The sequence below is a fragment of the Salmo salar genome, chromosome ssa06 (assembly GCF_905237065.1).
Source record: "Salmo salar chromosome ssa06, Ssal_v3.1, whole genome shotgun sequence".
In the NCBI taxonomy this organism is placed as follows: Eukaryota; Metazoa; Chordata; class Actinopteri; order Salmoniformes; family Salmonidae; genus Salmo; species Salmo salar.
Genome location: NC_059447.1, coordinates 13,799,714 through 13,827,705, shown reverse-complemented (window position 1 = coordinate 13,827,705; position 27,992 = coordinate 13,799,714). Strand labels below are relative to the sequence as shown.

The 27,992-nt window shown below is 44.3% G+C and overlaps 1 protein-coding gene across 2 annotated transcripts; it reads left to right on the top strand.

Annotated features, from left to right (window-relative positions):
- The first annotated feature begins 67 nt into the window (after positions 1-67).
- Positions 68-23,381, top strand: LOC106606395 (Usher syndrome type-1G protein homolog). Of its 2 annotated transcripts, none has more exons than XM_014202560.2 (3): positions 68-412; positions 18,496-18,949; positions 21,842-23,381. In XM_014202560.2, the coding sequence occupies exons 1-3, from the start codon at positions 249-251 to the stop codon at positions 22,673-22,675; spliced, it is 1,452 nt and encodes a 483-aa protein (XP_014058035.1). In that variant the 5' UTR covers positions 68-248; the 3' UTR covers positions 22,676-23,381. The 2 variants fall into 2 exon arrangements, with proteins under 2 accessions (XP_014058035.1, XP_045575772.1); XM_045719816.1 differs by lacking the exon at positions 68-412 and adding an exon at positions 3,467-3,548.
- Positions 23,382-27,992: the final 4,611 nt, after the last annotated feature.

The window sequence follows — 27,992 nt, the reverse complement described above, 5'->3', positions numbered from 1 at the left end:
GACAACCTAACAACAGCCCTGCCGCGACAGCCCCTGGATACCAAATGCGCGTTCCCTCTCGGCTCGCGCGGCCGTCACTGCAACGACATACGCCACAATAACATTCCGGACCAGAGGCACGGCGCTTGCTTACAATGAAACACAGGCGGATGCTGGCAGTGGAACTCTAGCCTGTGGTGCCTGCCATTTAGACCGAGAGATGGGTAGATGACGACCGAGAGCAATGGAGTCGAGGGCCCGTTGATACCATGAATGACAGGTATCACAAGGCGGCCCGGGATGGCTACCTGGACCTGCTGAAAGAGGCTACGCGGAAGGACTTGAACGCGCCGGATGAAGATGGCATGACACCGACGTTATGGGCCGCTTATCATGGCAACTTGGAGGCTCTGCGACTTATCGTGGGCAGAGGGTAAGTAGGCTTTTAAGAACTGAAAATGTACTTTTCGTCACGTGTGGAATGTTGTATTCCTTTTGCTCAACTCGTGCAGTAACTAAGGATAGATACAGTGTCCATATCTCGTGTGGTTAATAATATTGTGTTTGGTAGACATTGAAGTATTGATGCGCACTCTTATCATGGATAGATACGATAGGTAAAGTTCCCCCTGTGTTAAATAGTTACTCTATAGCCAACCTATACTAGCTAGCCTACCCCCTCATGCAGTGCTCTGTGTAGTTTATGTATATTCTCCTAGGGAACGCAACACCTCTGTAGGAATTAGGTCCGGTCTAGTAAGATCTGTAGCGTTAGGTAAGGTCTGTATAATTAGGTCAGGTCTGTAACATTAGGTAGGGCTAGTATTAAAGGTCTGTAACATTAGGTCAGGTCTGTAACATTAGGTCAGGTCTGTATAATTAGGTCAGGTCTGTAACATTAGGTAGGGCTAGTATTAAAGGTATGTAACATTAGGTAGGGCTAGTAAGTTCAGTAGCAAGGTGCAGCACCAGTAGTGCTAGAGGGGTGTGCCATAATAACACATGAAAGAGGAGAGCATAGCCTACTGACTGATTCAGGATGCAGGATAAATAAAGTAACAGTAGCCTACTGACTGATTCAGGATGCAGGATAAATAAAGTAACAGTAGCCTACTGACTGATTCAGGATGCAGGATAAATAAAGTAACAGTAGCCTACTGACTGATTCAGGATGCAGGATAAATAAAGTAACATTAGCCTACTGACTGATTCAGGATGCAGGGTAAATAAAGTAACAGTAGCCTACTGACTGATTCAGGATGCAGGATAAATAAAGTAACAGTAGCCTACTGACTGATTCAGGATGCAGGATAAATAAAGTAACAGTGGCCTACTGACTGATTCAGGGTGAATAAAGTAACAGTAGCCTACTGACTGATTCAGGATGCAGGATAAATAAAGTAACAGTAGCCTACTGACTGATTCAGGATGCAGGATAAATAAAGTAACATTAGCCTACTGACTGATTCAGGATGCAGGATAAATAAAGTAACAGTAGCCTACTGACTGATTCAGGATAAATAAAGTAACAGTAGCCTACTGACTGATTCAGGATGCAGGATAAATAAAGTAACATTAGCCTACTGACTGATTCAGGATGCAGGATAAATAAAGTAACAGTAGCCTACTGACTGATTCAGGATGCAGGATAAATAAAGTAACAGTAGCCTACTGACTGATTCAGGATGCAGGATAAATGAAGTAACAGTAGCCTACTGACTGATTCAGGATGCAGGGTAAATATAGTAACAGTAGCCTACTGACTGATTCAGGATGCAGGATGAATAAAGTAACATTAGCCTACTGACTGATTCAGGATGCAGGATAAATAAAGTAACAGTAGCCTACTGACTGATTCAGGATGCAGGATAAATAAAGTAACAGTAGCCTACTGACTGATTCAGGATGCAGGATAAATAAAGTAACAGTAGCCTACTGACTGATTCAGGATGCAGGATAAATGAAGTAACAGTAGCCTACTGACTGATTCAGGATGCAGGGTAAATATAGTAACAGTAGCCTACTGACTGATTCAGGATGCAGGATGAATAAAGTAACAGTAGCCTACTGACTGATTCAGGATGCAGGATAAATAAAGTAACAGTAGTCTACTGGTCTTTAGTTTGTTCTTTGTCTGTGGCAGGTTAGCCACACCCATAATGCCTAGGTGGTGGTCAGTGAGGATTTATTGAAGTCATGTATGTTTGTTCCATAGGAATGAACTGTTTTGGCTCAGGGTAAACAAGTAAAAGGTCACCAATACCACCACCACACTGACCAGACTAATAGTGTATACTGTAGAGAGGCCTACCGACTGTGAATATTTCCTGTAGATTTATTGGACAGTATATATTTTCTGTGTTTTGGAATACCATAGAATAGAATAGAATATCATATAATAGAATATCATAGAATATCATAGAATATCATAGAATATAATATCATAGAATAGAATATCATATAATAGAACAGAATAGAATAGAATATCACGGAATAGAATATCATGGAACAGAATATCATAGAATAGAATAGAATAGAAAATAATATATCTATTGTTCATTTGGTTAGAACAAAAATTGCCTTCTCCTTTTCCCCAAATACCCCCAGACATATATTGACTGGCACAGCTAGGGTCAGCCACGAGGATATAGCCTAGCTGGGTAGACCAGTTTAATCATGAACCTTTCCATTGATAGACTATTAACTGAGTAGGTTAGATTGTTCCAGACTTTGTGCCATTTAAAGTCACATAGGGCCCCTAGCAGTGCCCTGAGGCAGCGGTTCAATCCCCCGTTCTACCAGTCACTCTGTACACTACTGTCACATCCTGACCAGTAAAATGGGTTATTTGTCATTGTAGTTTGGTCAGGGCGTGGCAGGGGGTGTTTGTTTCGGTGTTTTTTGTTTATGTTCTATATTTTCTATTTCTATGTGTATATCTATTTTTCTATTTCTATGTTGGGTTTTTGGCAATGACCTCCAATTAGAGGCAGCTGGTTGTCGTTGTCTCTAATTGGAGGCCATATTTAGTGGGGTTTGTTTTCACTTGTGTTTTGTGGGTGGTTATTTTCTGTATAGCCTGTGTGCCTTACGGAACTGTTTCGTCGGTTTGTTTAAGTGTTCACGTTACTTTAATAAATTAAGAAGATGAGCACTTTACCCGCTGCGCCTTGGTCCGATCCTTACGACGCCTATGACAACTGCTGTATCACTCATCTCATATTCTATATCTGTCAATAAAACTTCCAAATACCCCCCAAAAATATCACATTGGATCAAAAAAATGTTTTGTTGACGTGATGATGTGCATTGATTGATTTGGCCTCGCCCTACTTTCTTTGTGGAGGAACTACTGGCTCCAACTATAGATTAACCAATGAGCAAGCTACTGCTTAGTTATTATGTCACTGTTTTTCAATTAAGCATAAAAGTGTCATAATACTCTAATCATATCCTAGCAACATAAATGTTTGCCAAAAAAGGAAGCCTACCATGATCAGTTAAGGCTGTTGTTGTATCCTCTCCTCAGCTTAACATTGCTTCTTGAAAAAACATCAGAACATCAGACGGTGAGATTAGAATTCTAGATTTAGAATGTTCCTTTACTGGTTATTGTGCAGGTCAGAGTTATGTGATGCAACAATGGACAACTCATCACACATGTCATCATCATGCTATTTCTTCTTTCAGTAAAAACGTGTAAAGTATAATGCGTTTCTATTCAGGATAGAAAATGAATACATCTAATTTGGGACAATCAGTGCAAATGACCAGTGGCCAATGAGCCTGTTTAGATAACGTCAGGTTCAAAACTTATGGCATCCTTGATAAAGATTTTTTTTAAAGACTGTATGAAATAATACAAATACTGAGATATATTGTATGCCAAAATAAAGGGAAAATTATATACTAATACAATTGATCAGAGAAGCACCAGTTAACAAAGCTCTCTCCAGTGTGTTTCTGGCTGACCTGGTTTCCCTTCCTGTCCAGCGAAAGAAGCCCATTAGCAAAGTGGTTAATTGGCAAAAGTTTGGGGGTCTCTCTCTCTCTCTCTCTCTCTCTCTCTCTCTCTCTCTCTCTCTCTCTCTCTCTCTCTCTCTCTCTCTCTCTCTCTCTCTCTCTCTAGCGTTGTTCTGTGGGGACTATAAGGTCTTTGCCAAGGTCCTCGCTAACAGACTGAAGTCCCACTGGGGCTCTATTGTAAACAAGGACCAAATGTACTGTGTACCACGATGCTCAATCACAGACAATCTGTTCAGAATCAGGGACCTGCTGGGTCTGTTAACTTCTTACGGGTACGTTGGACAGTAGCGTCCCACGTGGCCAACATCCGGTGAAATTGCAGAGCGCGAAATTCCAAAATACTCAATTCAAATATTTAACATTCTTGAAAATATATGTGTTATACATCAAAATAAAGCTTAACTTCTTGTTAATCCAGCGGTGTCATATTTCAAAAAGGCTTTACGGCGAAAGCAAACCATGCGATTATCTGAGGACAGCGCCCCGCACACAAAAACATGAAACCCATATTTCAACCAGGCAGTTGCGACACGAAAGTCAGAAATAGCGATATAATATATGTCTTACCTTTGAAGATCTTCTTCTGGTGGCACTCCAAAAGGTCACAGTTACATTACAAATGGTCCTTTTGTTCGATAAAGTCCTTCCATTAAAACTCCGTTTAGATGGCGCGCTTCAGTCAATAATCCACTGATTTCCCTCCATCAAAATGCATACAAAATGAATCCCAAACGTTAACTAATAAACTTATCCAAACAAGTCAAACAACGTTTATAATCAAACCTTAGGTACCCTACTATGTAAATAATCGATCAAATTTAAGACGGAGAATCGTTATTGTCTTTACCGGAGGAAAATACCAAAGAACGTGCTCTCATTCACGTGCTTGGAAACACTACAACCAAAATGGGAGCCACCTAGAAAAACAACAATTTCTAGCAAATTTTTCTTTAACCCCTGTGCGGCCATACGGGACGGACATCCAGCCAAAAATCATATCGCCATTAGCATAACAAAATGTAATATGTTTTCAATGTGTTTTCTATCGACAAGTATTAATTATATGCATATCCTAGCTTCTGAGTTTGAGTAGTAGGCCGTTTAAAATGGGCACAAATTTTTTTCAAAATGCGCTGTGGCGCCCCCTATCCTAGGCGAACGTCAAGAGGTTAAACCAGCCTGAAACTCTTTCTAAAGACTGTTGACATCTCGTGGAAGCCCTAGGAACTGCAATTTGGGAGGGTTTCGCCTTATAATAAAAGTTCCAGCCATTGAAATCAGAGGTAGGCTGAATTTTTTTTGGGGGGATGGTTTGTCCTCGGGGTTTCCTCGTCAGTTCTGTTATACTCACATACATTATTTTAACAGTTTTATTAACTTTAGAGTGTTTTATATCCAAATCTACCAATTATATGCATATCCTAGCTTCTGGGCCTGAGTAACAGGCAGTTTACTTTGGGCACACTTTTCATCCGGACGTCAAAATACTGTTAAGGCTTTAGAATGTGATCTTTGGACCTTCTTCCATAGAAAGCCTTTGATAGAATGGACCATGAATATCTGTTCAATTTGTTGTCTGCTTTTGGTTGTGGGGAGAATTTTGTGGCCTGTGTTAAAATATATGCTGGGGCTTCATGTATGGTGAAGGTGGGTGGGTGGGGGTGAAGGTGGGTGGGGGGGGGGGGCTGAGTAGGCCAGTCTGGGTAGGCCAGTCTGGGTAGGCCAGTCTGGGTAGACCAGTCTGGGTAGGGTGGGACATTTGCCAGGGATGTCCTCTATTGGGGCAGCTATGCACGCTTGCTATTGAGGAACTTCTGGGCCTGCTACACAGGAGGCTGTGGGCAGTGTGTGTGCCAGACAGGGTTGGGGACAGGTGTAGCAGTATCAGTATACGCTGATGACGTCTCAGAGATGATTAGGGATGAGCAGGACCTACGGGGTCTAGTTTGAGAGTGTATGAGGGGGCGTCTTCGGTTAAGATAAACTGGGGCAAGAGTGAGGCGCTGTTATGTGGGTAATGGAGGGACAGGGCAGCTTCCAGGGGGGGTTGCAGTGGGTCTGTGAAGGGCTCAATATTCTTGGGGTGTATCTGGGCTTGGAGGGGTGGGTCAGGAAGAACTGGGAGGGAGTGTCACAAGTGGTGGTGTCGAAGCCAGGCGAAGTGGAGGTGGCTCCTCTACCAAGTACAGAGGGAGGGTGCTGATCATCAACAACTTGATGGCATCCTCCCTATGACATACATTGACCGTTCTCAACGCCCCCGGCGGTCTGCTGCCTGTCCAGGAGGGGGGACAAGGCCTCATGGACCTGGAGAGCAGGGTGGCAGCCTTCTGACTCAAAGTGGCACAGAGACTATACCACACTGATGATGGAGGGAACTAGCATGTGCTCTGTTGAGGAGGGCTGGCAATTTAGGGCTGGACCGGCAGCTTCTCCTCATGAGGCCGGAGAGGCCGAACACAGCAGGGGTCTTAGACTTTTACACTCTAGTACTGAGGGCCTGGCAACTGCCAAGGCCAACACGAGAAGGGGGTGTGGTGCATGGGCCATGGAAGGCCATCTTCCACCACCCACAGATCCCTTTAAGGTCGTTCAGCCACCCTGCAGGGATGTTTAATAAGCTATAAGCTCCCATTGCCGAAAAGGTCAGGTGTCCTTTTTGTTCAATCACTGAGGCTGTTCATCATGTTTTTTCTGTGTGTGCCAGGGTAATGTCATGGGACCGAGGTATTCAAGCAGTGAAAGGGCCAAATGTGTTTGGTTGAATTTTTTGTCTATCTCGCTCTCTCTGTCTCGCTCTCTCCCTGTCTGTCTCTCCCTGTCTCTTTCTCTCTCTCTGTCTTCTCTCTCTCCCTCTCTATCTGTGTCCTCTCTCTCTCTCTCTCTCTCTCTCTCTCTCTCTCTCTCTCTCTCTCTCTGTCAGTGTGTCTGCTTTGCCAGGCATAGTCCGATCTCTCGTTCTCTCACACAGACTAAGTGGGCCTTGTGTGCATTTCAGGAACACAAATATACTGTCAGCAAATGCCCAATTAGGTTTGATGTGGTTCATTAGTCCTCTGTGCATTCCACCATTTTGTTCAGGGTAAATGCACACAAGGTAACACAATGGCGGGTCCACTTAGACAGTGTGGTGATAAAGTAACTGATAACAACCCTAGTTCTAGGAATTCCCACGGTATTCAGCTTATAAAACATTTACTACACTAAATGTGTACTGTACCTATCTCTCACTGATTATGATAAACAGCAATTCTAACACCATGAAAAAGTGTGCGTGACATTTGGTACTAAAAATACTTTAATAGTCACCATAGTTTCTCACAACATCAGTGACTACTAGACAGCAGCACCCTTGAGATCCAGGGAGATCATTTCAATGTCTGACAACTTTATTGGGTTTGCAGCTGAAATACAGGCCTGGCAGATTTATAGTGGATTTATAGTGGATGTACAGTGGATTTATAGTGGATAGTGAAACAGTAGCAGTAGGGAGCAACAATCTGTCATTCTATGATGTAACAACAAGCATAGTCAGGATACTGAGGACAGTGTCCAGAGCCCTTTTCAATTCCATTCCATTCTAAGTGAACAGGGGTTATCATGTGTTATTATTGGGTTATGACCTGCAGTAAAAGGTGCCCAGAAAAGAGTGAGGGATGTGTAAAATCATGTAATGTCTAACAACTGTAGCTGTAATTGCATAATAGCCATTATGTATCATCAAATAGCATGGTCCTCTGTAGATCAGTTAGTAGAGCATGGTCCTCTGTAGACCAGTTGGTAGAGCATGGTCCTCTGTAGACCAGTTGGTAGAGCATGGTCCTCTGTAGACCAGTTAGTAGAGCATGGTCCTCTGTAGATCAGTTAGTAGAGCATGGTCCTCTGTAGACCAGTTAGTAGAGCATGGTCCTCTGTAGACCAGTTGGTAGAGCATGGTCCTCTGTAGACCAGTTGGTAGAGCATGGTCCTCTGTAGACCAGTTGGTAGAGCATGGTCCTCTGTAGACCAGTTAGTAGAGCATGGTCCTCTGTAGACCAGTTGGTAGAGCATGGTCCTCTGTAGACCAGTTAGTAGAGCATGGTCCTCTGTAGACCAGTTGGTAGAGCATGGTCCTCTGTAGATCAGTTAGTAGAGCATGGTCCTCTGTAGATCAGTTAGTAGAGCATGGTCCTCTGTAGACCAGTTGGTAGAGCATGGTCCTCTGTAGATCAGTTGGTAGAGCATGGTCCTCTGTAGACCAGTTGATAGAGCATGGTCCTCTGTAGATCAGTTAGTAGAGCATGGTCCTCTGTAGATCAGTTAGTAGAGCATGGTCCTCTGTAGATCAGTTGGTAGAGCATGGTCCTCTGTAGATCAGTTGGTAGAGCATGGTCCTCTGTAGATCAGTTGGTAGAGCATGGTCCTCTGTAGATCAGTTAGTAGAGCATGGACCTCTGTAGATCAGTTGGTAGAGCATGGTCCTCTGTAGATCAGTTGGTAGAGCATGGTCCTCTGTAGCTCAGTTAGTAAAACATGGTCCTCTGTAGCTCAGTTAGTAAAACATGGTCCTCTGTAGCTCAGTTAGTAAAGCATGGTCCTCTGTAGATCAGTTAGTAAAGCATGGTCCTCTGTAGATCAGATAGTAAAACATGGTCCTCTGTAGCTCAGTTAGTAAAACATGGTCCTCTGTAGATCAGTTAGTAAAGCATGGTCCTCTGTAGATCAGTTAGTAAAACATGGTCCTCTGTAGCTCAGTTAGTAAAACATGGTCCTCTGTAGATCAGTTAGTAAAACATGGTCCTCTGTAGATCAGTTAGTAAAGCATGGTCCTCTGTAGCTCAGTTAGTAAAACATGGTCCTCTGTAGATCAGTTAGTAAAGCATGGTCCTCTGTAGCTCAGTTAGTAAAACATGGTCCTCTGTAGCTCAGTTAGTAGAGCATGGTCCTCTGTAGACCAGTTGGTAGAGCATGGTCCTCTGTAGACCAGTTGGTAGAGCATGGTCCTCTGTAGACCAGTTGGTAGAGCATGGTCCTCTGTAGATCAGTTGGTAGAGCATGGTCCTCTGTAGACCAGTTGGTAGAGCATGGTCTTCTGTAGACCAGTTAGTAGAGCATGGTCCTCTGTAGATCAGTTAGTAGAGCATGGTCCTCTGTAGATCAGTTAGTAGAGCATGGTCCTCTGTAGATCAGTTAGTAGAGCATGGTCCTCTGTAGACCAGTTAGTAGAGCATGGTCCTCTGTAGATCAGTTAGTAGAGCGTGGTCCTCTGTAGATCAGTTAGTAAAGCGTGGTCCTCTGTAGATCAGTTAGTAGAGCATGGTCCTCTGTAGATCAGTTGGTAGAGCATGGTCCTCTGTAGATCAGTTGGTAGAGCATGGTCCTCTGTAGATCAGTTAGTAGAGCATGGTCCTCTGTAGACCAGTTAGTAGAGCATGGTCCTCTGTAGATCAGTTGGTAGAGCATGGTCCTCTGTAGATCGGTTGGTAGAGCATGGTCCTCTGTAGATCGGTTGGTAGAGCATGGTCCTCTGTAGACCGGTTGGTAGAGCATGGCGTGTGCAATGCCATGATGGTGGGTTTGATTCCTGGGACCAGACATAAAATGTATGCATGAATGTAAGTGGCTTTGGATAAAGTGTCTAGTAATTGGCAGATATTATATAATAGCACTGATATTTAGATTTATTTGAGATTCGTCTGCCCAGAGGCCCAGGCATTTGTGACATAGTCCTTTAAGCGCTTGACCCTTTGAGTCCCCTTTGCACATACATTTGCACCCCAAAACATTTACCAGGAGTGGACAAAAAAGGAGCACCAAAAGACGCTGATAATCCAAAATGAGAGAAAAAAATCTTTATTTGCATTTTGACAAATAAAGATTTAATGAAGAAAAGTACTCTTGTAACTCAAAAGTTAAACTGTGATACATATTCTTAATAGAACAGAATGACCATAACCCTACCTGACCCTAATCCTACCTGATCCTCACCCTACCTGACCCTAATCCTACCTGACCCTAATCCTACCTGACCCTAATCCTACCTGACCCTAATCCTACCTGACCCTAATCCTACCTGACCCTAATCCTACCTGACCATAACCCTACCTGACCCTAACCCTACCTGACCCTAACCCTACCTGACCCTAACCCTACCTGATCCTAAACCTAGCCCTACCTGACCCTAGCCCTACCTGACCCTAACCCTACTTGATCCTAAACCTAGCCCAACCTGACCCTAATCCTACCTGACCCTAGCCCTACCTGACCCTAACCCTACCTGATCCTAAACCTAGCCCAACCTGACCCTAATCCTACCTGACCCTAGCCCTACCTGACCCTAACCCTACCTGATCCTAACCCTAGCCCTACCTGACCCTAGCCCTACCTGACCCTAGCCCTACCTGATCCTAAACCTAACCCTACCTGACCCTAGCCCTACCTGACCCTAACCTTACCTGACCCTAGCCCTACCTGATCCTAAACCTAACCCTACCTGACCCTAGCCCTACCTGACCCTAACCTTACCTGACCCTAGCCCTACCTGATCCTAAACCTAGCCCTACCTGATCCTAAACCTAGCCCTACCTGATCCTAAACCTAGCCCTACCTGATCCTAAACCTAGCCCTACCTGACCCTAGCCCTACCTGATCCTAACCCTACCTGACCCTAGCTCTACCTGATCCTAACCCTACCTGACCCTAGCCCTACCTGACCCTAACCCTACCTGATCCTAAACCTAGCCCTACCTGACCCTAACCCTACCTGATCCTAAACCTGACCCTAACCCTACCTGATCCTAAACCTAGCCCTACCTGACCCTAACCCTACCTGACCCTAACCCTATGTGGCTTTAACCCTACCTGACCCTAACCCTACGTGGCTTTAACCCTACCGGACCCTAACCCTACCTGACCCGAACCCTAACCCTACGTGGCTTTAACCCTACCTGACCCTTTATTTGATTTAGAAGATTTAGACTGTGACCCCTCAGTTCCTAGAAGATTTAGACTGTGACCCCTCAGTTCCTAAAAGATTTAGACTGTGACCCCTCAGTTCCTAAAAGATTTAGACTGTGACCCCTCAGTTCCTAGAAGATTTAGACTGTGACCCTCAGTTCCTAAAATATTTAGACTGTGACCCCTCAGTTCCTAAAAGATTTAGACTGTGACCCCTCAGTTCCTAAAAGATTTAGACTGACCCCTCAGTTCCTAGAAGATTTAGACTGTGACCCTCAGTTCCTAAAATATTTAGACTGTGACCCCTCAGTTCCTAGAAGATTTAGACTTCCCAGACCACCTTTGTCTTATGTCCCAGACAAGACTACACATGCAAAACAAGACACTAAAATTGGCAGACTAGAGAGGAGACGGATAAATTCCGAAGACCCAGTTTGAACCCTTGTAGGTAACACTAGACAGTGAGAAACCAGGGTTGGGCAGGTGAAATGTTAATAATTTGGCTCCCCAAGCTAATGCAGAGGCTTTAGCTCAGAAGGCTAAGTAACACAGTAATGTGTTTGAACCCTGCACTCTGAGAAAAAAAGGTGCTATCTAGGACCAAAAAGGGTTCTTCAGCTGTCCCCATAGGGGAACCCTCTGAAGAACCCCTTTTGATTCCAGGTAGAACCCTTTTGGTTCCAATTATAACCCTTTTGGGTTCCATGTAAAACCCTTTCCACAGAGGGTTCGACATGGAACCCAAAAGGTTTATCCTATGGGGACAGTCGAAGAACCCTTTTGGAACCTTTTTTTCTAAGAGTGTGGATTGTCAGATCAGGGCAGGAAGAAATTAAAGTCAGGCGAGTTAGGAGTTGGTTAATCCTATGGCTCTCCTAGCTAATACCTAGGTTTTAGCTCAGTGGGCCAAGACAGCCATATGGAGCTTAGCAGACCTGGGGTTGAAGTTTGATCGTTCTCACGGGTGGGGGGGGGGTCAGGATCAGGCAGGTGAGGTGTTAATCTGCTGGCATTCCTAGCTAATGCCTTTAACTCATTGGGCTAAAACTGTTGTGTTGCGCACGAGACCCGGGTCGGTCACACAAGAAATCAAGGTCAGACTGGTGAGAAGGTGCTAATCCTGGCTCTGGTTGGGACTAGCGTGGCAGGCACACAGCTTCTCCGCTGTCTGTGAAAACCTTGCAGTTTTGTCCATCAATAATGTATCCTTAGCCTCTGTGACCAGTGCAATGCTTGCTGCACCTGCAGCTCATCAAATATTGATCAAGCCTGTTGGAGGACTAATGCTACAGTATATAGGGATACTACGACTGAGGTCAAATCCTGTCTGTTAAAGCATTTATGTTGGAAAGTCAACTGAAGAAAACTCAATTATTGCTTAAAGGTCATCTGGAACCTTTTTTTAAAAACAGTTCACAGTTGCCCCTATCACTTCCATTGATTGTTATCTAGCTACCTGTGGCTAATGTTAGTGAAGGTTCTAATGGCTTTTTAAAGAAAACTGGAAAATGACAGACTTGGGGTTTTATATCAGGTAAATCCATTTGAATTCAACCACTTTTTGACAGCATCCCTTTAGATTTATACAACCCTTTTCATACATTACAAATCCAAGGCTTAAAAACAAAGGTGACCATGTATGCCGATGACTCAAGTTTTATATTAAGTCCGCAAGCTAGATCCCTGCAATGTCTCATTGAAGATCTAGATAACTTTTCTGGACTCTCTGGACTAAAACCTAATTATGATAAGTGTACAATATTACGTATTGTATCATAAAAAAAAAATATTTTTACATTACCCTGCAGTTTACCTTTAAAATGGGCTTACGGTGAAGTAGACATACTTGGTATTCATATCACAAAATATATAAATGAGCTCTTGTCACGTCCTGACCAGTGAAAAGGGTCATTTGCCATAGTAGAATGGTCAGGGCGTGGCAGGGGGATTGTTTTGTGTGTTTTGGGTTTTTTGGTTCTAGGAGATTTTGTTCTAGTTTTCATTTTCTATGCTTCGTTTTCCATGTTTGGCCGAGGATGGTTTCCAATCAGAGACAGGTGTCTTTCGTTTTCTCTGATTGGAAGCCATACTTAGGGTGGTTGTGGGTGGTTGTTTTCCGTATAGTCTGTGTACCTTACGGAACTGTTTGTCGTTTGGTTATTTTGTTTAAGTGTTCTCTTAAAATAAATGAAGATGAGCACTATACACGCTGCGCCTTGGTCTAATCCTTTCGATGCTTGTGACAGCTCTCCACAATGAATTTCAATAGAAAACTTGTAAAAATAGACAAGATCCTGCAACCATGGAGGTAAATACCTGTCTATTTATGGACAAATTGCCCTGATTAACTCCTTAGTCATATCTCAGTTTACTCACTTAAGGCGCTGCCTACTCCTGATGATTCGTTTTTCAAATCATATGAGCAAGAAATATTTTGCTAGCTGTGGAAAGAGAGTTAGCTAGCTAACAATTATCTGTGCTAACATAATTGCAAAAGGGTTTTCTAATGATCAATTAGCCTTTTAAAATGATAAACTTGGATTAGCTAACACAACGTGCCATTGGAACACAGGAGTGATGGTTGCTTATCGTGGGCCTCTGTACGCCTATGTAGATATTCCATAAAAATCTGCCGTTTCCAGCTACAATAGTCATTTACAACATTAAAACAATGTCTACACTGTATTTCTGATCAATTTGATGTTATTTTAATGGACAAAAAAATGTGCTTTTCTTTCAAAAACAAGGACATTTCTAAGTGTCCAAAACTTTTGAACGGTGGTAGTATATATATATATGCTACTGCTCGACTAAAATAAATCTTGGTCGGCCAACAGCCTATCAACCAAACAATCGATCATCGACTAATTGGGGTCAGCCCTACTAGCCTTGCTCCAGTTGTTAGATATTATGCACATTAATAGCTTGATAGCAAACATCCTCGCCATGTGATTTATCATAGTAATAGGCAGCAGCAATCTAAAGGATCAGATGGAAAACATGCCAGGAAAAGTGATTGGCTGAAATTATGAAGGAAGTGGATGGAGAAATATATATATATTTTTTACATTTAATTTAACGTTAATTATCTAAAACACTCGTAAACTCCGTTTTTCTTTTTATATTTGCATATGTTGTAGCTTAGACTCAACTTTACATCATCTGAGGTTTCTGTGTTGTGCCTCCATCGGTTGAGACACAACATGTATTAAGGTTTAAAAATGATATACTTTATAAAAACATTATTCTTTTCAAGAAATGATCAAATAGTTTGACAACCCTGTTTGTAATCTTTTAAAAGATATCTATCTCAACCGTTGATCTTTTCCAGTGATGAAGACATGATGTCTCATGGTATGGTGGGGTCTGCAACATGGGTCAACTTTGAGCACCTTTATCTCTTGAATGTTTTGGTATTCAAGTCAAAAGAGTCACTTTTTGATCACTTCTACAATGGGCTAATATGTATGGAAGGTTTCATTCAAATCAAAAGGGGGTGTTGTCAAAAAAGTGATTGATTTCAAATGGATTGACCCTGTTGTAACAGGACCTCTTTCACCCCTCTGCTCGGTTGACACTACTACAGATGATCTTCCCCATGCTTAACTATGGGGATGTCATCTACAGTTCAACATGCAAGGGATCCCCAGAGAAGCAAGATGGGCTTTATCATCTCACCATTTTGTTCAGGGAAAATGCACACAAGGTAACACAATGGCGGGTCTACTTAGACAGTGTGATGATAAAGTAACTGATAACAACCCTAGTTCTAGGAATTCCCACGGTATTCAGCTTATAAAACATTTACTACACTAAATGAGTACTGTACCTATCTCTCACTGATTATGATAAACAGCACGCATTCGCTTTTCGATCAATCGGCCTGTCAACGAATCCTCGAGCAATAGAAAAGTGCTGAATAATACCTAACCTCTCTGTAAAAGTAGAATACACTCTACCTAACCCTAACCCTACCACACCCTAACCCTATCTGACCCTAACCTGACCCCCTTATGGGCTCCCGAGTGGTTCAGCGGTCTAAGGCACTGCATCTCAGTGCTAGAGGCGTTACTACAGACCCTGGTTCGATCCCGGGCTGTATCACAACCGGCCATGATCAGGAGTCCCATAGGGTGGCGCTTGGCCGGGGTAGGCTGTCATTGTAAAATAAGAATTTGTTCTTAACTGATTTGCCTAGTTAAATTAAGGTTCAATAAAAAAATGAATAAAACCCTACCTGATCCTAACCTAGACCTACCAGACCCTAACCCTTCCAGACGCTAACCCTACCCAATATGAAGTATATTTGTTCCATTGTTCTCTATCATTCTGTGTACATCTGTGACCCCTTAGTTCCTAGAAGATTTAGACTGTGACCCCTCAATTCCTAGAAGATTTAGACTGTGAGCCCTCAATTCCTAGAAGATTTAGACTGTGACCCCTCAGTTCCTAGAAGATTTAGACTGTGAGCCCTCAGTTCCTAGAAGATTTAGACTGTGAGCCCTCAGTTCCTAGAAGATTTAGACTGTGACCCCTCCATTCGTAGATTTAGACTGACCCCTCAGTTCCTAGAAGATTTAGACTGTGACCCCTCAGTTCCTAGAAGATTTAGACTGTGACCCCTCAGTTCCTAGAAGATTTAGACTGTGAGCCCTCAGTTCCTAGAAGATTTAGACTGTGAGCCCTCAGTTCCTAGAAGATTTAGACTGTGACCCCTCAGTTCCTAGAAGATTTAGACTGTGACCCTCAGTTCCTAGAAGATTTAGACTGTGACCCCTCAGTTCCTAGAAGATTTAGACTGTGACCCCTCCATTCGTAGATTTAGACTGACCCCTCAGTTCCTAGAAGTTTTAGACTGTGACCCCTCAGTTCCTAGAAGATTTAGACTGTGACCCCTCCATTCGTAGATTTAGACTGTGACCCGAGTTCCTATAAGATTTAGACGGTGACCCCTCAGTTCCTGTCCTTCTGTGTTTTCACATGTTCCTGTCCTTCTGTGTTTGTCACATGTTCCTGTCCTTCTGTGTTTGTCACATGCCCCTGTCCTTCTGTGTTGTCACATGCCCCTGTCCTTCTGTGTTGTCACATGTCCCTGTCCTTCTGTGTTGTCACATGTCCCTGTCCTTCTGTGTTGTCATGTCTGTCTTGTCCTGTGATTTCAATGTTTTGTTATTTGATTTATTGCACCGCACTTCCTAGTCGTCACTGGCCAGGCCGTCATTGTAAATAAGAATTTGTTTGTAGTCCTTTACAGGCAGCTTTGAACTCTGATAAGGGCCTATAAGGTAACGCAGTGGCTGTATACATGTGCACTTCACATTTCCATATCATAAAACTCATGTAATATACAGTGTCAACGTTTATGAACACTGATGTACAGTTACAAGATGACATGGTGTTATACCTCGGGTTTGTTCTGAACAGAATGAGATAATGTTTGTTGTATTGGGACAAAGATTTGCCGTGGACCACGCATTTAAATGCACTCATGACTCCATTCTATGTGCAAAATAATTCCGATCTGCTGCTCTGAATTGCCTTGTGAAAGCCTTAACACTGTAATGTCATATTTTAGAATTGAGCTTCTCATGTTGGCTGTAGAACACCTTATAGTGAAGACTCTTTGAGTCATAGAAGTGCATTGAAATGACTTAGGAACTGTTCACACTTTGGAGAGGTGTGTGGCCACTTGGAAACACCAGTTAGTCCTCTAACTCAAACCCTTGTCATTCTTTTCTCTTATGTTGCACATACCCCACATTTTCAAAGAATATTCTTATCATGTTACTGAATGTATCCAGAGTATTTTCTGATTTAGTTATAAACAAATGCAGTAAAAAGTGCTGTAAATGTAAAAAGAAAAATCACATTAAATCAACAGTGGATTCAGTCTTGTGTCAGGTGAACTGTTGTGTCCTCACCTTTAGTCTAATAATTGTCCCATAATCTCCAAACGGTTCCCTTTTAATTGCTACCATGATTATGCATATGCTTTCCATATTTCCTCTGAGGAAAACATTTCATTTAGCCCTAGCCATATAGGCCAATGCCCACCAGTGTAAGGGTTTTTAACTGACTCACCTGGATAAATAAAGGTTAAATAAAATGTATACATTTCAAAAAGAACCATGGATTAAAGTTTCTCCTGGCCCATAGACTACTTTCAGGGTGAGGAACCATCTAACATCAAGTTGTAAAATCCTGAACTTCCCCTTTAAGATCAGCAATAGGGTTAGTGTAACACCATCCGGAACCATTCCAAATCTGACAGCTGTTTATACACTGCCTTTAAATAAAGAGGAACTTCCTGTTAATATTTAAACCTCTGAAAGGATAAATTGAAGTACAATCTGGCGGTAAACAGGATTTCACCTTTCATGTAATTCCTGTAAAAAAATTCCCTTTTCCTGGGAATAGAACTGAAATACAAATCACGTTGTGATATGTTATCAATTTCTTTTGGAACACATTAGAAGTCAAATCTGCCCCTCCACCCTAAACAAATATTAGTGAAGTTAAGTCATCTGTACTGTCCCTACATTGGGAAAACTCAGCTCCAATGCTGCTCGACTGAAGGAATTCAGCATGACATCACCAGGTATGCACGCCCCGGTAGTACGCTCTGGAGTCAGGTGCAGCCCGACCAGCCCGGGCCTCCACTGAAACAAGACACTGGTTAGTGTAGTGGTGGTTGTGTTACAGGCCGACTGTAGTGTAGAGGTGTAGGTCCTAGTGGAGGCTGAGGTGCCCATGGGGTCATGGTAGGCTGATGGTAGGGGAATGGAAAGCATGGAGAAGCCAGAGAAATCCTCTAAACGTAATGACAGCAGGTCCAAACGGTGGTATTGTTCATCTCATAACTTGTGTATCTGCCATCTGTTTGGTGTCATTAAGATTTGGTTTACTGTGCTGTTGTTGCTGCTGGTGTTGTTGAGATTTACCAGTGCTAAAGGGTACTGGGATGTAAGGTTAAACATGATTTATGAAGATTCGATGAACAGCCCATGGATGAGATCTCAGTGCTGAAATCATGATTAAAAAACATCATGGGCTTTCTCACAAGGTACCTGCTATGTTTAGGAGTATCTGAGAGTGGGTTATCCTTCTCCTGGTTCACATTACTCACAGATAGCACTTACTGAATGCCTTTGGAACAGAACAGCATGACTTGTTGTAACAGCATCATCACCTCTGTCTTGGCACTGTAAAGAGTTAGGGATTTTTCAGTCTTGACATCGTAGCAAAATTGATGTTTCAAGTACAGGTCAGAGGAAAACAAAAAAGTATCTTGTTTACTAAGAGCACGTATTTATGGTGCATTAGATATAGCTTGATATTTTCACATTTGGGACTACTCCATTTGTTCTGGGGAAAAAATCAAAATCCAGCGCAGTTAAGTATTTGAAATAGTTTTACATAGACCTGGGATGAATACATAGGACTATGTGTACAAGGTCCATAATAGGATGAAGACTTCCTAATATAGATGCCATATGTGTGCTATATGCCCGTTGCTTCTTTCAGCTGATGTCTGTACTTCCTCTTGTTCTGCAGAGGCAACCCTGATAAGTGTGACATATGGGGGAACACACCTCTCCACCTGGCGGCCGCCAACGGCCACCACACCTGCCTGTCCTTCCTGGTGTCCTTCGGTGCCAACGTGTGGTGCCTGGACAACGACTACCACACGCCCCTGGACATGGCCGCCACCAAGAGCCACATGGACTGTGTCCGCTACCTGGACTCCATCGCCGCCAAGCAGTCGGCCCTCAACCCCAAGCTGGTGGGGAAGCTGAAGGAGCGGGCTTTCCGCGAGGCTGAGAGGAGGATTAAGGAGTGCGTGAAGCTGCAGCGGAAGCACCACAAGCGCATGGAGCGCAAGTTCCACAAAGAGGCGGCGTCGGAGCAGTCCATGTCAGACGCCATGAGCTTCTCCAGCTACACAAGCAGCTCAGTGAGCCGCAAGCTGCACCACCTAAACACCACTGTCAGTGTGCCATACTCTCAGGTCAGTACAAGCTGCACCACCTAAACACCACCACTGTCAGTGTGCCATACTCTCAGGTCAGTACGAGCTGCACCACCTAGACATCACCACTGTCAGTGTGCCATACTCTCAGGTCAGTACAAGCTGCACCACCTAGACACCACCACTGTCAGTGTGCCATACTCTCAGGTCAGTACAAGCTGCACTACCTAAACACCACTGTCAGTGTGCCATACTCTCAGGTCAGTACAAGCTGCACCACCTAGACACCACCACTGTCAGTGTGCCATACTCTCAGGTCAGTACAAGCTGCACCACCTAAACACCACTGTCAGTGTGTCATACTCTCAGGTCAGTACAAGCTGCACCACCTAAACACCACTGTCAGTGTGTCATAATCTCAGGTCAGTACAAGCTGCACCACCTAGACACCACCACTGTCAGTGTGTCATACTCTCAGGTCAGTACAAGCTGCACCACCTAGACACCACCACTGTCAGTGTGTCATACTCTCAGGTCAGTACAAGCTGCACCACCTAGACACCACCACTGTCAGTGTGTCATACTCTCAGGTCAGTACAAGCTGCACCACCTAGACACCACCACTGTCAGTGTGCCATACTCTCAGGTCAGTACAAGCTGCACCACCTAGACACCACCACTGTCAGTGTGCCATACTCTCAGGTCAGTACAAGCTGCACCACCTAGACACCACCACTGTCAGTGTGTCATAATCTCAGGTCAGTACAAGCTGCACCACCTAGACACCACCACTGTCAGTGTGTCATAATCTCAGGTCAGTACAAGCTGCACCACCTAGACACCACCACTGTCAGTGTGCCATACTCTCAGGTCAGTACAAGCTGCACCACCTAAACACCACTGTCAGTGTGTCATAATCTCAGGTCAGTACAAGCTGCACCACCTAGACACCACCACTGTCAGTGTGTCATAATCTCAGGTCAGTACAAGCTGCACCACCTAGACACCACCACTGTCAGTGTGCCATAATCTCAGGTCAGTACAAGCTGCACCACCTAGACACCACCACTGTCAGTGTGCCATACTCTCAGGTCAGTACAAGCTGCACCACCTAGACACCACCACTGTCAGTGTGCCATACTCTCAGGTCAGTACAAGCTGCACCACCTAGACACCACCACTGTCAGTGTGTCATACTCTCAGGTCAGTACAAGCTGCACCACCTAGACACCACCACTGTCAGTGTGCCATACTCTCAGGTCAGTACAAGCTGCACCACCTAAACACCACTGTCAGTGTGCCATACTCTCAGGTCAGTACAAGCTGCACCACCTAGACACCACCACTGTCAGTGTGTCATACTCTCAGGTCAGTACAAGCTGCACCACCTAGACACCACCACTGTCAGTGTGTCATAATCTCAGGTCAGTACAAGCTGCACCACCTAGACACCACCACTGTCAGTGTGCCATAATCTCAGGTCAGTACAAGCTGCACCACCTAGACACCACCACTGTCAGTGTGCCATACTCTCAGGTCAGTACAAGCTGCACCACCTAGACACCACCACTGTCAGTGTGTCATACTCTCAGGTCAGTACAAGCTGCACCACCTAAACACCACCACTGTCAGTGTGCCATACTCTCAGGTCAGTACAAGCTGCACTACCTAAACACCACCACTGTCAGTGTGCCATACTCTCAGGTCAGTACAAGCTGCACCACCTAGACACCACCACTGTCAGTGTGCCATACTCTCAGGTCAGTACAAGCTGCACCACCTAAACACCACCACTGTCAGTGTGCCATACTCTCAGGTCAGTACAAGCTGCACCACCTAAACACCACCACTGTCAGTGTGCCATACTCTCAGGTCAGTACAAGCTGCACCACCTAAACACCACTGTCAGTGTGTTACACCCACATCTGTTTCACCTGTCTTGTGCTTGTCTCCACCCCCCTCCAGGTGTCTCCCATTTTCTCCCAAATCAGAGTCAGGCAGGATCAGGACAGGCAGTAAGGTCAGAACTGGGAAGGCTAAGAAATACTAGACCACAGGAACACTCTGGTAGGACTTAACGGGACAAGACAAACTGGCAACAGACAAACCGAAAACACAGGTATAAATGCACAGGGGAAAATGGGAGACCCCTGGAGGGGGGTGGAGACAAGCACAAGACAGGTGAAACAGATCAGGGTGTGACAGTGTGCCATACTCTTAGGGCAGTACAGTACAGCCTCATCCAGCCATTTATGCCTTTTGAATATTTATTTAAAGGGGCATTCCACTCCAAAACCAACGTTTGTCAGATGTTTTCAGAACATAAAAATAGTCCAATGTCAAGATGAGTGCACATTCCACGCCATTGGTTGTGTAGCTCCAGCTATATGATGCCTCAAGCTAAATGAATACATGGGAAAGATGAACACAGCACATCAGGAAATAATATGGTGCTTCTCTTTTCCCTTCATTTAGGATTGTAGTACAAAGCTGCATCTATAAAATGAATGACCTGGGATGTGGACTTACCTCAAGTTTAACAGATGACAAATGTTTCATGTTGGAGTGTAATGTCTCTTTAATTAATGGTGTACATAATTATAGACTGCAAATAACTGTCATTGTATCCTCTCCTTTCTCCACTAATGGGAAATGTTGGTGTTCCAACTGTTGTGCATGTGAAACTCCCTATCTGTTATGTCTGCTGCTGTATCATTTCACATGCACAACAGTTGGAACACCAACATTTCCCATTAGTGGAGAAAGGAGAGGATACAATGACAGTTATTTGCAGTCTATAATTTTCTACACCATGTTGAAAATGAAAGGGACATTACACTCCAACATTAAACATTTGTCATCTGTTAAATTTGAGATGTGTGCTCCTGTATAATTAGTTGTTGAAGCCTGTGTTGCTCTTTGTCCCTGCAGGCTACTCTTCACGCCACAACCCGAGGCAAGACCAAGATCCAGAAGAGGTTGGAGAAGAGGAAGCAAGGGGACGGGACCTTCAAGATCTACGAGGACGGCAGGAAGAGCGTGCGCTCCCTCTCGGGCCTCCAGCTGGGCAACGATGTCATGTTCCTTAAACAGGGAACCTATGTCGGCCCTCGGGACCGCGCAGGGCGCCGCGGCAACCTCCGAGACATATTCCACGGAGACGCCAACGACGACGCCATCTCTCGTGCCATCAGCGAGCCGGACTTGTCTTACCGGCCCGACATGGAATACTCTGAGGTCAGCACCGACTCGGGCCACGACTCTCTCTTCAACCGGCCCGGTCTGGGAACCATGGTGTTCCGACGCAACTATATCAGTGGCGGCCTGTTCGGCATCGGTGGGCGTGACGAGGGGAGCCTCAGCGGAGGAACTGAACGGGCAGGCAGCGCCAACGTGCGGCTGCGCAGCCGGCTGCGGCGTTCGCCCAGCCTGGACGATGGGGGGGACAGCATCGGCAGTGCCCGCAGCCTCCAGGAAAGGAACCGCCAGGAGCTTCCCTGGGACGAGGTGGAGCTGGGGCTGGATGATGACTGCGAGGCCGTGACCAGCCCGTTGGAGGTGTTCTTGGCTGCGCAGACCATGGGCGAGTTCCTCACCGTCTTCAGGCGGGAGAAGATTGACCTGGAGGCGCTGCTGCTGTGCTCGGACGAGGACCTCAAGAGCATCCACATCCCCCTGGGGCCCAGGAAGAAAATTCTGGATGCCTGCAAGAGACGTCTGGAGACCCTTGAGGACCCTGACTACATCGAGGACACCCTGCTGTGAATGGTGACTGACGCTTTTGGATCTGAAGATGCTCTGTAGGTACTGTATACCTCTACTACTGTGATGTTCACCTACAGAGTAAACCTACCCTACAGAGTAAACCTACCCTACAGTGTAAACCTACCCTACAGAGTAAACCTACCCTACAGAGTAAACCTACCCTACAGTGTAAACCTACCCTACAGAGTAAACCTACACTACAGAGTAAACCTAAGTGTGTAGTGTGGGGATTTTTCACTGGGACATGTTAGTATTGTCGCTGCTCTCCCCTACACATAGTTATGAAGGTAGGCATCTAGTTTTTTCTTTGGTTGATGATAATAGTAACAATCCGGCATAGAATTCATTCCTGTCTCTCTGTAAATATTGCATTGCCATTCTTCTGGAGACCACTAGGTGGACACACTGTATAGGTCAAGCAGAATGCTCTTCCTACCTTAAAGGTAGGTCAGTGGAGCATTATGGCTCAGTCTTGTCAGGCTAATGTCTCATAGGGGTTTGTTGTAGTGTATGCAATATTCAGAGACTTTACAGCTACAACATAAATAGTGGTTTGTTGTAGTGTATGCAATATTCAGAGACACGCTTGTCTGAATGTGCGATTATGTAAGGACATTCAGAGAAATGTTGTCATTTCATTCCCTGGGTCACCCTGTGACCTGTTAGGCAGAAAGGAGGACATTGTCAAGATAAACATCTCAGTGAACAAAAGAAGACAAGTAAAATACAGAAACCTGAGCTTTCTATGGACTTTATAAATGAAGGAGAAGAGCTGAAGAGATCTGAAAGGTGTTTTGGATCGTTGCAGCTTCATTAGAGTGAGTTCTAGAAGTCCACTGCACTGTTGACCAATTTTAATGAACTAAACGACACTGTTGACCATTTTAATTAACTAAACAACACTGTTGACTGTTTTAATGAACTAAACGACACTGTTGACCATTTTAATTAACTAAACAACACTGTTGACTGTTTTAATGATCTTAAGGACACTGTTGACTGTTTTAATGAACTAAACGACACTGTTGACTTTTTTAATTAACTAAACAACAATGTTGACTGTTTTAATGCACTAAAAAAATACTGTTGACCGTTTTAATTAACTAAACAACACTGTTGACTGTTTTAATGCACTAAAAAAATACTGTTGACCGTTTTAATTAACTAAAAGATACTGTTGACTGTTTTAATGCACTAAAAGATACTGTTGACTGTTTTAATGCACTAAAAGATACTGTTGACCGGTTTAATTAACTAAACGACACTGTTGACCGTTTTAATTAACTACAGAGGACCTTGCTGCTTCCGTGAAGGACAGAGACCTATGGCATGCCATCTTTTGGAGCATTGCGCCACCATACGCAGTCAGCCAAAGACTGCCTGGATCTGTAACCACAGAACACAGTGTTGATGTGCAGCAGTGTTCTTGTATGCCATGTGGCACAGTGTACAGAGAGAAGAACAAGGAGGTGTGGCCTGACCCCCTCCAGCACCTCTGTCTGACCCCAATACGTTGGCCCCTGTGGGGCATGTTAGGTACCGTACTACCATCCCCTGAGACTGTGCTCCTGGTGTCAGTACATGGGGCATGTTAGGTACCGTACTACCATCCCCTGAGACTGTGCTCCTGGTGTCAGTACATGGGGCATGTTAAGTACCGTACTACCATCCCCTGAGACTGTGCTCCTGGTGTCAGTACATGGTGCATGTTAAGTACCGTACTACCATCCCCTGAGACTGCTCCCTGAGACTGTGCTCCTGGTGTCAGTACATGGGGCATGTTAAGTACCGTACTACCATCCCCTGAGACTGTGCTCCTGGTGTCAGTACATGGGGCATGTTAGGTACCGTACTACCATCTCCTGAGACTGTGCTCCTGGTGTCAGTACATGGGTCATGTTAAGTACCGTACTACCATCCCCTGAGACTGTGCTCCCTGAGACTGTGCTCCTGGTGTCAGTACATGGGGCATGTTAAGTACCGTACTACCATCCCCTGAGACTGTGCTCCTGGTGTCAGTACATGGTGCATGTTAAGTACCGTACTACCATCCCCTGAGACTGCTCCCTGAGACTGTGCTCCTGGTGTCAGTACATGGGGCATGTTAAGTACCGTACTACCATCCCCTGAGACTGTGCTCCTGGTGTCAGTACATGGGGCATGTTAGGTACCGTACTACCATCCCCTGAGACTGTGCTCCTGGTGTCAGTACATGGGGCATGTTAGGTACCGTACTACCATCCCCTGAGACTGTGCTCCTGGTGTCAGTACATGGGGCATGTTAGGTACTGTACTACCATCCCCTGAGACTGTGCTCCTGGTGTCAGTACATGGGGCATGTTAAGTACCGTACTACCATCCCCTGAGACTGTGCTCCTGGTGTCAGTACATGGGGCATGTTAGGTACCGTACTACCATCCCGGACTGTGCCCCTGAGACTGTGCTCCTGGTGTCAGTACATGGGGCATGTTAAGTACCGTACTACCATCCCCTGAGACTGTGCTCCTGAGACTGTGCTCCTGGTGTCAGTACATGGGGCATGTTAAGTACCGTACTACCATCCCCTGAGACTGTGCTCCCTGAGACTGTGCTCCTGGTGTCAGTACATGGGGCATGTTAAGTACCGTACTACCATCCCCTGAGACTGTGCTCCCTGAGACTGTGCTCCTGGTGTCAGTACATGGGGCATGTTAAGTACCGTACTACCATCCCCTGAGACTGCTCCCTGAGACTGTGCTCCTGGTGTCAGTACATGGGGCATGTTAAGTACCGTACTACCATCCCCTGAGACTGTGCTCCCTGAGACTGTGCTCCTGGTGTCAGTACATGGGGCATGTTAAGTACCGTACTACCATCCCCTGAGACTGTGCTCCCTGAGACTGTGCTCCTGGTGTCAGTACATGGGGCATGTTAAGTACCGTACTACCATCCCCTGAGACTGTGCTCCTGGTGTCAGTACATGGGGCATGTTAAGTACCGTACTACCATCCCCTGAGACTGTGCTCCTGGTGTCAGTACATGGGTCATGTTAAGTACCGTACTACCATCCCCTGAGACTGTGCTCCTGGTGTCAGTGCATTTGTTAAAGACAGGATTTTTACATACATGAGCATATGGTCAATTGTTTGTATTTGTTTAATAATCCATTAGACATAGGCCGGGATTCAGTACAAGACACGTTTTAGCGCAGTGCACCATAACAGGTTTTTAAAGGTAATTTACTCTTTAGCCTGTATACACAGCTTTTACAATGAATGCGATCTCCACAAACTTCTGGGAAAATGCCTTTAAAAAGCACATTGTCGGCTGTATAGTGAGTGCTATAACGCACCTTGCGTAGAATCCCAGCCAAGGTCTGAAATCCATAGTTTTGTATAGATACTTCCATTGTTGACGTTGATGGTGATAATGTATCAAATTTGTAGGATGGTTACGAGTCACAGTCAGGCTGCCTCTCCAATTCGCTACAATATTACCATTATTTGTGCATTACCAGTTCTCTGCTATCAAGGCATTTTTTGTACCCGTTGACTGGTTTGGCTCGGGTCATTCAGCTTGCTATGCATTGTTCCATTTTGTACCAGTACATTTGTTTACCCACAGTATGCCAGGTCAACCACTTTCAGTTTGGTTCACTGATAAAGGAGGCCAATTGCTTTTTTTCATTGAAAGTTGACGCTATGTGAGAATGGTAAACTAAACGCGTACTGAGTGGATTATTTAATGTTTCCATAGGTAAAAGTCACACACAGTTAAATCCATTGTCATAGTTATTTTTGCTGATGATTTTCTGATACAGTATGTAGATGTCCAGCATATAGGTCTACCCCCATGACGTTTTGATTTACAATATTGTCATGTCATGTTGATCACATAATTAACCATGTTACACTACACTATGGAAGTTTAGTTACTAATTCGTCAAATGTTGGCTTGAAGGTTAGCTGTATGGTTACATATGTTTGTTTGGTATGATGCTAAAGTAACTGTCCATTGAAAATCTCACTTTTAAAAGTTCATATTCTGTTTAACTCATACCCAAATAATGTTGTTGACTCATCCTATACTCGTATTTGTGGCCAAAGCATACATTTGAGAAAAAAAAGACTTAAAACCCCACCTCAAACAGACCGTTTAAAAAATGCTTGCTATTTCCTCATAGAGGATGATGTCATCCTCCTAAGCAGGATGAGCTGGCCAATCAGCGGTCTACTAGCATTCCTATTTTTAATGATCAGTATATGGCCACACCGTTTTCTTGTTGGGGTACGGCCGCACCATTCCAACACAGAAAAGCTGCTTTTTAACATATTTAATTAAAACATTTGGGAAGGAAAAGTATATTCACTCATTATATTGTAATTCATTATAGGTCCTATTTCGTAGAAACCTGGAACACTGGATATTACTTTAATCCATTTCATGAAACTACACAAGTCTTGAGTTTTAGGAGTGTAATATGTTCTGCTTTTTCTCATGGTTATGGGGACATGTGCCTCTTTCTGTACAATGATGTCATTTCTGGAAACTATTTCTGTCCATTTAGATTAAAGGACCCATTTTGTCTGAAGAGCACCCATAAGAGGCTAAAAGTTCTCTATTGCCTCTTTAACCATCATTGTAGTCTTCAGTCTGCACTGTATGTCTATGGTATGTTCTGTATGTCTCTGTTCTGATCACGTGACGAAGTCTTCCCAATAATATTGTATGTGTCATTGGTTTTGGTGTTTGATTTTATCAGATGCACTTGAAACCTAAACAATGTCCACATTGAATGCCTCATTTTTTAAAAGACTCAAACAGTGTTTTTAAATAAACAAATATACTAATATGTCCTTCTCTGCATTGTGTATGTGAAGCTGCAACAGACAGGACTCTGACTGAGGCAGGCCGCTCCAGGGTCTAGGATCAGCTACCCCCACTACAATCCTAACCTTAACCATTAGTGGGGGAGCAAATTCACCCTGCACCCAACAGGCCTGGGAGTAATTCTCATTAACTTCGTCAACCTGCATCCCGATTCTCTGTCTTTTCCCCCGACATGTTCAATTGTGCACTCCTCATGCATGTAAATGCATTTTCACAAAATGAATGATGCCAACCCTCAGTTTTAAATCCTTGAAGCGAAATAAACTAGAGCACACTTCCAGAAAAAATGAAAATTGGGATGTAGGAAGAGGGATAGGGGAAACAATGGGGGGGTCAGAGGTTATGGGTCATTTAAGTAAACTGATACTCAGAGGCCCAAGATCGTTCCCACTGATTAATATGTGCACAGCAGGTAAGGACTGTTTTGTCAATCAAGGATATTATTGAG